Below are 11,149 nucleotides of genomic sequence, written 5' to 3'. Positions count from 1 at the left end.
ATTTGAAGGAATACATAGTTCACCAGTTTCAATTAAGTAAATCAACTCCAACATATTTAATTAAACTAATATATTATATATGAAATTATATATTACTATACATAACAATAATTAATGTTATGCAATATTGTTCTTTGTTTGATAATGATATTAATTTAGTCTCACTTTATATTATTATTTATTGGTGTTTCATAATTACTTGGTTTAGCCACATTTAAATTCAATATAAATATATTTCAAAATTTTGAGATGTAAAAAGAACAGAAATATGAGTAAATAAAAAACAACTCAATCTATACAGCACTTAAATATAATTACTTAATTCAAAAGATTAATTCAAAAAATGTAAAGTCCAATAAATTAAAATTTCAAATTAAAACTTAGCAGGAATATAATAATAGAGTACAACACTTAAACTAAAAATATAGTCAATTAATAAAAATGTACCCCTACTATAAATTGCATAATTTTATAGCATTATTTGAAATCAAAAGTATACACCAAAAAGCCAACTAAATATATTAGATCAATAAGATAAGATAATATAATATATTCAAATACTTATGAATGGAGTACCATTTGAGGCGAGGTTTTTGCGATTTTTTTTAATGTTCATCAATCTTTCAATTCCGCTTCATAATTGGTAGTATACATTTTATCTTTCCTCTTGAGTTGGAGTAACACCAAAATATTTTTAAAAATGTATATTGTTCTTGGTTTGATATTGATATTAATTTAATTTTGTTTTTTATAATTATTATTTTGTAGTAGTATTTTATAATTATTATTTGGTTTAGCTAAATTTAATTTCAATACTTGATACCACAACTGAAATTCAACACGAATAAAGCTCAAATATCACACTTCCATAAACTAAAATACCAACACAAATAAAGCCCAAATAATACATTCTTAGACTAAAATCCCAACACAAATAAACCCAAATTATAGTACTCCATAAAGTAAAATTTCCTACAAACCCTAAATGAAGAAGCGGCGCCTCCCTCTCCCTCTCCCTCTCCATCTCTCTCTTTCTCTCTCAATCGGCGGAATTGACTCGTGCATCGCCGCCACGCCGGCAAGCCCATCAGCCTGCATCGTCGTCGCGCCTTCCACTCTGCCTCACCGCTCCTCCGTCGCCCTTCCTCTGCCGGTCTCCTTGTCCGTACTCAGGCAGAAAATGACGTCCGGCGATGAGGGAATGGAGGGAGTTGTGCCTTAGGGTGTATTGTAGAACGGCAGCTGCTACTCGCCAATCGCCATCATCAAATGCCGTCGTCTCCTGTAGCAGGTCGTTGGTCCAGATTCGTGGGCAGTGTCGCACAGCCGCTTACTCGCAACCTTGCCGCTGATCAGATCTTTTCACCTTCTTCTTTTTCTTCTTCTCATCTTTCTCTCTAATTGCATTGAAGTTTATTGTTATATGTTTTTGTGTTTGGTATATATAGGGATTTTATTGTGTTGGTTTAGATAGAAATTTTGTTTTTGTTTAAAGATTGACTCGTACGCTTTGCAAGACTATAGCTTTTTATTTTTTGAAAATCGTCGCATAGCTGTTATTCACTCAATTTCTCTCTCTCTCTCTCTTGAAGACTTCTTGGAAACCGCTGAAAATAGTCTGCAGTCTCGATACATACAAAAAAAAATCAAAAAATAAATTCCAAATTAAATTCTAAATTGGGCTAACTGGATTTACCAAAACAGCCATCTCACATGCATATATTTTTCCCGCCAAAAAGGATATTACAGTAATTTCACCCAACTGTCACTTTAGATTAGTAAGATTAGTTTTATAATAAAATGTGGATGAGAATGAGTTAGTGGATGATAAAGCTCGTTTCATGCATTGGTTTAGGGTTAAAATTCTGTGCATTTGGGGCGCTAACGTGCGTTTATGAGTTCAGGTGCGTAGTAAATCTGCCGGACCCAGGAGTTGCTATTACCTGACCTGGCAGATGCAAAAGAGATGAAATTGAAGCAAAAATCAGAAGTCGTCGTTCGGACTTGGGAGAATCAAAAGTTGGCGACAAGAACATAATGGAGCGAGAGCAGATTATTTTAAAGAGTCTTACTCAAGGGTAAGAGCATCAAATCACCAGGGGATACCCTAGGGATCAGAACCTCGCATATATAAGGAGCTCATCCTTGAAGAACAGGACAGACCATGAACATCCACTTCTACGCTTTCCTAGCTCTAGTTCTAGTTCCATACTTCAAATTTTCATTTCGTGTTGCTGCGCACTTGGACATGGAGGATTCTGGCCACCGTGGTTCTCATTGTCATCGTTATTTTGCTGTGTAACACCGCCTTGTGAAGGCGAAGAAACAATTTTATTTGCTTTCGTTTAGTACTTTGTGGTTTTTAAGTTCGCAACTCTAGTTTCCGACTTTGATCTGCTGGATTCAGACTTATTTCTAGTTATTATGGAAGTTTATGTTTGCTTTTGGTTGGATGTCTCTGAGTTTATGTTTATCTCTTGTTTTTAGCTTTTGTTCTTGTTTGTTATTGGATGTTTGGAGCTGAAATACGTTGGTTTGTTGATGGAGGCTGGGGATTTGCATATGGAGATGTTTGGATTTGTTGAATCTTGGTGTTTTAGAGTTGAAGTTTCGCGTATTTGGTGCTTGATGTTTACGTTGTGCATGATTATGGCTATTTACTTTCTGTTTCTGCATCCTTTAGGTCCAGTAGCGTAGATCTGTTAGTTTAGGCTTTAATTTCTCGTTTTAAGTCTAGATCTAAAGTTTGCTCTGTTTTCATGGTGTTTAAAACTCTGTTTTACCTGCTATTCTCGTTTGATTCCCGAAGAAGATGAAGTTGTTTTCAGCATGTATGTCAGTACTTTTCAGCATGTACTTTGCTTTTTCTGCATGTTCCTAGACCACTGTCAGTACGATCTGCTTTGTCTCTTTTTCTTTTCTGCATGCTTTGCCAGACCCTGATAGTTTAAGGAAATTTGTCTTTGTTTTTCGCTTTATGTTTGTCTGTCCAAATTAGGAAAGTCTGTCTAGTTAAGTTTACTCCAATTGTCTTAGAACTTTAAAATATCTCAGTTTCTCTAAGTCATATATGTTCCGTACGCTCTCAGTTCTTAGACCCAGTAGGTAGAGTAAAGTTCTTCTGATCTATTAGATCCAATAGGTAGAGTAAAGTTTTGCTTATCTCTCAGACCCAGTAGTTTTAAGTTCTCGACCCACAAAATTGCGTGGCAGCAGCCAACCCCCTTTTCCCAAAACATCCTCAAATGCAGTTTCGTAGCACCTTCTTCCTCGTGGGATCGATCCTTTACTTCCCTGTGCTAAGTTGTAGTATAGTGGGTTGAGGTTTTTGAAGGAATAGAGTGCACCCAACGACCCCTTTCTGATAGTTTCATGATCTTCTAGCCTCTGAAGTCTAGTCGAATCCTCTGGACCTATTAGATCGAGTGACACATCACACAGCACCTGCACTGCACTCTAGAGGGCTGTCAGTGGAATATATGGTCCACTACTAAAAATGGTAAAAGTGAAAGGTGATAATTTTTTAGGGACGGACAAAAATAGAAATAAGTGACAGATTTTTAGGGACGGAGGGAGTAATAAATATATTTGCTTGAATAATCAAAGGATTTGACTTTGAATGCTAACATGTCTTATTTCAACTAGGTTGTGTTGTTATGTGATATTTTAATTTTTATCAGTATTTAATAAATATCTTCAAATTAATGTTTTAGATTGCATAATACTTCCCTCCATCCTTTGGAATGTCCGTGATTTAAATCCCCACTTGCTTTTTTTTTTCTATTTTAAATAAGGGATTCACTATTCACCTATTACACTTAAATTCTATTCTAAAACTAATATATAAAAATGTGATCCCATTTTTTTCACAAAATCAAACAATTTCTTAAAATCCATGTCGAGTAAAAAATGAGATTATAAATAGCAGACGGAGGGACTATAAAATAAATCTCTATAATGCGTTTAAAAAATATAAAAAGTAGTGTAAAAATAAGCCACGCATACATTGCATAAAGAAGCCATGGAAACACCATAAATCATACACTTATTTGAGTGTTACACATTTAGAAAAAGATGTAGATGCAAATCGAGTAATAATGTATCCACTACACAGATCTAGTAGTCTTTGTGTGGCCACGAACTCTATCAACAAATCTATCCTTATCAGGGAGATGTTGTTTAACATGTTTGTTATCACATAATTCATCTGCCCATTTGCACAAACTGGGCAATTCTTCATATGTGAAGAGATGGAGTCCAGCCACTTCATCAAAAAGTCGCATCCAATACGCTAAGAAAGAGCCAATTATATCGACATAGTCAATTTGGTCGCCTCCGAAAAATTTCGTGTCCTTTACTTCGCATTCAAGAATTTTAAGAGCTTCCCTTGCTTCTTTGATGGCCTTCTCTTGCTCTTCTCCTCGACACCATAAAGCTTTCCTCGTTGCCGGAACACACTACACATTTACAAAACGAACAATCACTTAACTACCATGTTTCTTGATTTTAAGTTTTATTAAGTGTGTGTGAGTTGGCCAAACGGCATAAAGGTTAATATCTTAAATTTAAATTCATTTGTTTGTCAAAAAAAAGTTTTATTGAAAACTAAAACTGCTCAAAACATGTCCCACAACCCTGTTAGGCAATTAATTATTAATTTTACTATTTTATTGTAAAATAAAAGAAACATGGAAATCTAGTTACTTTATTAGTCCACTATTAAATGTTCTATTTTTCCTTTTCATAAGTTCGCCAATAATATCTCATTTTATTTTTATTTTATTTAATAAGTGGACCATACATTATATTAACTTTTTCACTCACATTTTATCATAAAATAAATATATAAAAATAGACCTCATATTCTACTAATTTTTTCTACCCACTTTTTACTTCATAAAGTTAAACAATTCATTAAAATTCATACCAGTTAGATATGAGACATTACATGGACAGAAGGAGTACTAACAATCACTTAAAATTCTATATTAAAAAAAAAAAAAAATATTCCATAGTTGACCTCAATACTATACTAAGTATTCATATAATAAATGGAATTAAAATGAAAAAACGAAAAAATGAAAAAAAAAAGTGGGAGCTAATATAACCTTTTGATCGATGAAGTTGGCCCAAAATCGAGCTCGAGCTCTTTGGCAAGGATCTTTGGGAAGAATGTTTGGACCTTTCCAAACGTCATCTATGTACTCAAGAATCACAGCAGATTCAAGGATGGTTTTGCCGTCGTGTATAAGTATAGGCACTTTTTGATGAATTGGATTGTGGTGTAGAACAAGAGGCGGTTTGTTTATCAAATCTACTTCAATATATTCATACTCAACACCTTTAATTTTGAGGCTAATTTCAACTCTCTTCACAAATGGACTGAACCATGCCCCTATCAACTGCACTTTCGCCATCTCTCTTGCTCTCTCTCTCTCTCTCTGTCTATGGAATATATATGGATCATTCAAGAATATGATGCCAACTACGTAAATAATTGGGTTTCTCAAGTTTGACCAAATGGTTGGTCTAATTTGTTTTTGATATTGCAGAAAAAAAAATGTTTTTTTAAACCAATATAGTTGGTGTGGTGGCATTGTACGTCATAAGTATGAGGTCAAGGGTTGCCCATTTATACAAACTGAAACTAAGAAATAGTTACTCTGTTTTATGCTAATAGTGAAGGTATTTCTTTTTTGACACAAAATTTTAAAAAGTGTATAATATATCAAAATAAGAAAACATTAATAAAGTAGGAGATAGAAAAAGTAAAAAAATAAATGACTTTAGTACTCTTTCCGTCCCAAAGTAGATATCACACTTTTCTTATTAATTTGTCCCACAAAAGATGTCACATTTCCTTTTTTGGAAAAAATTTCCTCACACATTAATTATAAAATTATATTTTCTCTCACCACTTAACACATAAAACAACATCTCCTAAAATCTCATATCGTTTCCCAAGTGTGTCATCTTCTTTGGGATGGAGGGAGTGCTATATATATAACACCCAAAAAGAAAATGACTTTACTACTACTATGGAGAACTTAAGAAGTATTAATCCACCTCGAGACAATAATATTAAAAGAGAAAATGAGTGTATAAATTAGTACTCCCTCTGTCCCACAAAAGATGTCACACTTGTGGGACGGTACGAAAGTTTAGGAGGTTTTGTTTTGTGTGTTAGGTGGAAAAAGAAAATAGTAATATTTATATTAATGTGAGAGAGAATTTTTTCCATAAAAGGAAATGTGACATTTTTTGTAGGACAAACTAAAAAGAAAAGTGTGACATCTTTTAGAGCATCTCCAATGGTAGGCTAGCAACCGGCTAGCCGATTGACGTGGCTAGCCGGTCGGCTAGCCGAACCATTGGAGCAGGCTAGCCGAATTTCGGCGAAAAAACCGGCCAAGGCTAGCCGATCGCGTGTGGCTGGCCGATGCGCTGGCCGCCATTGTGGCGGTCCGATCGGCCAGCGACGATTTTTAATTTTTTTTTTTTAAAAAAAACCTATATAAACGCGATTTTAGTTTCATTTTCATTTGCACCGCTTGTTTTAACGAGTTTTTCTCTCTCTCTCTATCTTTCTGTACAAGAGCATCATCGAGCGATGAGTAACGCGGGTGGTAAGAGTGGTGGTAGTGGTGGGGATGCTTGAGGAGTACGAACGGAGGATGAACGAGGCTATGAATGCCTACATGAACCGCGAGATGGAGCGGGACATGCGTAGGGTGGAGCAGCAGGCGATACCTCGCCCTCCACGGGTTATCCACCGCCGAGCAGTGATTGATCGGGATCACGCCGCTGCACATCGGCGGCTGTACGACGACTACTTTTCGGAGAACCCGCGGTTTCCCGTACACATGTTCCGGCGGCGTTTTAGAATACGCAGGGGAGTTGTTTATGCGTATCGTTGGCGCATTAGAGCGTCGATATCTGTGTTTCCGCTTCAGGCACGATGCGGTTGGCAGACCCGGCCACACCCCTATTCAAAAGTGCACGACGGCAATCGGGCAGTTGGCCTACGGAGGCGCGGCAGACATGTGGGATGAGTACCTCCACATCGGTGAGTCGACAGCCCTGGAATGTCCGAAGTATTTCTGTGAGGGCGTGATGAACGTTTTCGGTGAGCAGTACCTTCGAAGCCCTACTCCGAAGATTGTCGAATTTGATGCGAGATGCACGAAGGGAGAAGTATGGGTTCCTCGGGATGTTAGGCAAAGCATAGATCGATATGCATTGGGAGTGGAAGAAGCTGTCCGATTTGCCTGGAAGGGGGCCTACACGACCGGCTACAAGTCAAAGAATCCCACGATGATCCTCGAGGCCGTAGCTGAATACCAGCTGTGGATCTGACACGCGTATTTTGGGGTAGCCGGGTCGAACAACGACCTCAACGTCCTGGAACTCGTCTCCCCTCTTCAACAAGAAGTGCCAGGGCGTCGGTCCAGCCGTCTCGTTTGTGGCCAACGGCAACCGGCATGATATGGGCTACTACTTGGCGGATAGGATATACCCTAGGTGGCATGTCTTTGTGAAGACGATCAGGCACGCAAGTGATGAAAGGAAGGCCTACTTTGCGGAACGACAAGAGTCGGCGCGCAAGGACGTGGTGCGCGCATTTGGTGTGCTCCAGTCTCGATGGGCGGCAATTAAGGGTCCAACGCGTTTGTGAGATGTCACATGCGTATCCCAAATAATGTACGCCTGCATTATCCTGCACAACATGATCGTCGAAGACGAAGGCGTACAACCGACTAGTTGGGCCAATGACGATGAAGCCGGTACAAGCCACGGAACGGCCACCCCTAGCGTACGACGTGGGGTACCTCTCGATGAAGCCGGCCGCCTCAAGGAATTTGCCGACATGCGCCAAGTGGATGCTCATATTCAACTCCAAAAGGATATAATTGAAGAGTTGTGGGCACGGAGGACTGCACGGCGATAGTTTTTTTCTTTATTATGTACCTTTTTTAATGTAATTTTTTTTATCTATGTACCTTTTTAAATGCAATTAATTAATTTTCCCGTATATGTCTCGTAAATTTAATTCCGTAATTTAATCGTAATTTTGATTCAATAAATGTAGTATATTTTGAATTATTTTTTTTGCGGCTGGCCTATGGCTGGCCTAAATCTGATGTGGCAGGTGGATTTTTAGTGCTGCTGACGTGGCAGGGAGAGAGAATTGCTGGCCTATGGCTAGCCTAATAGCATTGGAGATGCTCCTGTGGGACAAACTAAGAAGAAAATTATGTGACATTTTTTTGAAATGGAGGGAGTACTACTAATTTACTTTTTCAGAGAAACATTTTAGTCAGTTTATTTTTCTAGTCTATATGTATTCTATGTAGACGTTCTCATAGTGATTTACTTTTTCAGAGAAACATTTTAGTCAGTTTATTTTTCTAGTCTATATGTATTCTATGTAGACGTTCTCATAGTGTTAAATCATCTTAATTCTTACTCCGTTCCTTCTTAATTCGTTTGATAACTTACATAAGTATGGCGGCATTGTACGTCTAAATTATTTTATTATTGCTTGTAAGCACTAGCTCTGATAAATAAAAGAACAGTTGGGCGGAATCCGTTGACATTTAATTTTAGTAGATTGATAACTTACGTTTCATAATAATTCAAGTACGTTTGCATATTGAATAATCCGAGAGATTTGTTAGGCAATGTCAAGATATATTAAATAGTTGGACGGCCATTTATACTTTTGTGCGTTTTATTTAAATTCAAGTTATATATATACGCCTCAGGAATAGGATCAAATTCAAGTTATATATATACGCCTCAGGAATAGGATCAAATGAAAACTCTAAATATTATATAAATGTAAAACTATGATTTGGACCATTAAAAAATATCAACAGATCACAAAAAAACATCAACAGGAAAATGTCAACAGAATTTCAACGGTAGTCAATGATTGATGTTGTGTTGATATTGTGTTGATACTGTGTTGACATTAAAATCTTGAAATTTTACACTGTTTGATATTGTATTGAAACAGTGTTGAAGCTGTGTTGAAGAATTTTAAGTTTGTACAATATATAAGTTTACATTTTATTACTAATCATACGCCTCGTATATTTATAATCAAATATATTTTGAGGAAAATTTCCAACACCCTCACTTTCGCTATTTATCTCTATTTATATGGCTCTTCTAGAAAACTGGTTTCATTTAAGAATATGATGGTAACTATATAAATAACTTGGTTTATCGAGTTTGGCCAAATGGGTGATCTAAAATAGTTTTTGATCTTGGAGAATGCTACTTTCTAAATTTAGAAATAACTTTATTTTATCCCTTTCATATAATTATAATTTGTGGACGGTTATTTCATCAAAGCATAATCACCAGTACTGAAAGTCTGAAACTAACCACAGACTTGTTTATTTTGCTAATTTATTTCAAGAGAAAAAAAAATTAATTGCATGTGTTTAGTTCGCAAGTTACTACAATTTAATATGATGGATTCTCAAAACAACCTCAAGCCCGAGCATTTGTTCCTTAAAGAACGTGCACTTTAAGTTTGACACGGATTTTAATGCAATATTTATAAAGTAAGAAAGATAGAGAAAAATTAATTAAAGTATTATTAATAGGGAAGAGGTCTAATTTAATTAGAAAGAAAAAAAAATTTAAAATTGGAAAATGCATATTTTTATAGGATGGACTAAAAAGGAAAGAATGCATGTTCTTATGGGACGGGTTGAGCAGTAACACTGGAAATTCAACAACCTGTCAAAATATTATATATGCATCAAACATAATTGTATCCGATAAAAAAGTATTAATAAGACTATTTCACTCGCCTACATTTGGATAAATTATAGTGCATGAAAGAATTAATGAACCTACAAATGAGACGAGGATGGATCGGAAAGCACCCAATAAAATGCGAGATAATTCATCTTAATTGATATTATTAAGTATATGTCAGAAATAATGATATGATTTTTTACTTTCCATCTCTTATATATGTAAATAATTTATTGATGTATATTAAACTATTAATGGATAAACACTCTTCTCATACGACAATTAGTAATGATCGGGTTTTTCAACAGTCAAGAAATAGACTGATCATTTTTTAATGCTTATAAGTACTGTCATGAAATAGTAGAGGGAATCACCTTGTTTTTAAAATGTAGTGGTTAGATAGCTTACATTTTCATTATTACGCATTTAATTTAATATTTAATTGTCATTTAGACTATATAAAAGCGTGTATTGAATCAAGATGTATTTTTAAATGAGATAAATAGTATAAAGAAATATATATACTGCTCTAGTTAATTGACATATTGAATGTATTGCTATAAAAGTAAAGGCTGCAAGAACTGAAAAAAGTGCGAGCATTCATGTAACAAATAAATTGCCCAATACAATTTAATATTTGTATCAGTATTGCATAAATGATCAATAATAGTTTCAATAAACAATAAATAATAAAATAATAATTGCCCGTATAATTAGTACTTCCTCCGGCTAAAAAATAGAGCATAATTACCATTTTTTGTTGTCCACAAAATATAGAGCACAATCATTTATGGAAAGTTTCAACAAATAATAACCCTACACATCATTCCACTAACACTACTTCTCACTTATTTTCTCCTTCTCTCTTATTTTTTTCTTTTTTCTCTTACTTTACCAATTCTACATTAAAACTCGTGTCATACACAAATTGCTCTATTTTTTGTAGACGGATGGAGTATTAAGTACAGTTGCTCCATGCACTTCAAAACTTGAATCAATATTACAAAATGATACTTTAATAGTAGTAATTTGAATCGATATAAATAACATTCAACTGGTACGATTCTCATCTTCGATATTCAAGGGATTTGCTTTGAATTGTAACATGTCTCAGTTCAATTCCATTGTGCACAAAGTGAAGACAGCAAAAGAAAATAATAACTATTGGGTCTAAGGACTTCAATAATTGAATAGATGGATTGTTCAAGTAATGGTGAGATCTTTAAATTTCTTCAAATTACATATCATATAAAATATATACTTCCTTTGTCCTACTCTTAGTGGTGTATTTCTATTTCGGCACGGGATTATATATAGTGCTGTTTTATGAGAAAAGTAAAAAGAATAAAGTAAGATAAAAGGAAAAAGTAGAGAG

At 35.3% G+C, this 11,149-nt stretch overlaps 1 protein-coding gene across 1 annotated transcript; it reads right to left on the bottom strand.

Moving 5' to 3' along the window:
• Window positions 1-3,938: 3,938 nt before the first annotated feature.
• LOC125216596 (probable glutathione S-transferase) lies at window positions 3,939-5,422 on the bottom strand. Its single transcript, XM_048118350.1, has 2 exons — window positions 5,109-5,422; window positions 3,939-4,457 (listed from the first exon to the last, which is right to left on the bottom strand). The coding sequence occupies exons 1-2, from the start codon at window positions 5,415-5,417 to the stop codon at window positions 4,107-4,109; spliced, it is 660 nt and encodes a 219-aa protein (XP_047974307.1). The 5' UTR covers window positions 5,418-5,422; the 3' UTR covers window positions 3,939-4,106.
• Between the last annotated feature and the right edge of the window lie 5,727 nt (window positions 5,423-11,149).

Source organism: Salvia hispanica, chromosome 3 (assembly GCF_023119035.1).
Source record: "Salvia hispanica cultivar TCC Black 2014 chromosome 3, UniMelb_Shisp_WGS_1.0, whole genome shotgun sequence".
Taxonomy (NCBI): Eukaryota; Viridiplantae; Streptophyta; class Magnoliopsida; order Lamiales; family Lamiaceae; genus Salvia; species Salvia hispanica.
This window is presented reverse-complemented; position numbering and strand designations above follow the sequence as displayed.

Bases quoted from the DNA above. Each gene is read 5' to 3' on its own strand.
- LOC125216596 (XM_048118350.1), bottom strand. From the start codon at position 5,417: ATGGCGAAAGTGCAGTTGATAGGGGCATGGTTCAGTCCATTTGTGAAG. The intron at 4,458-5,108 runs GTTATATTAGCT...GTAAATGTGTAG, and splicing joins CCAACTTCATCGATCAAAAG to TGTGTTCCGGCAACGAGGAA.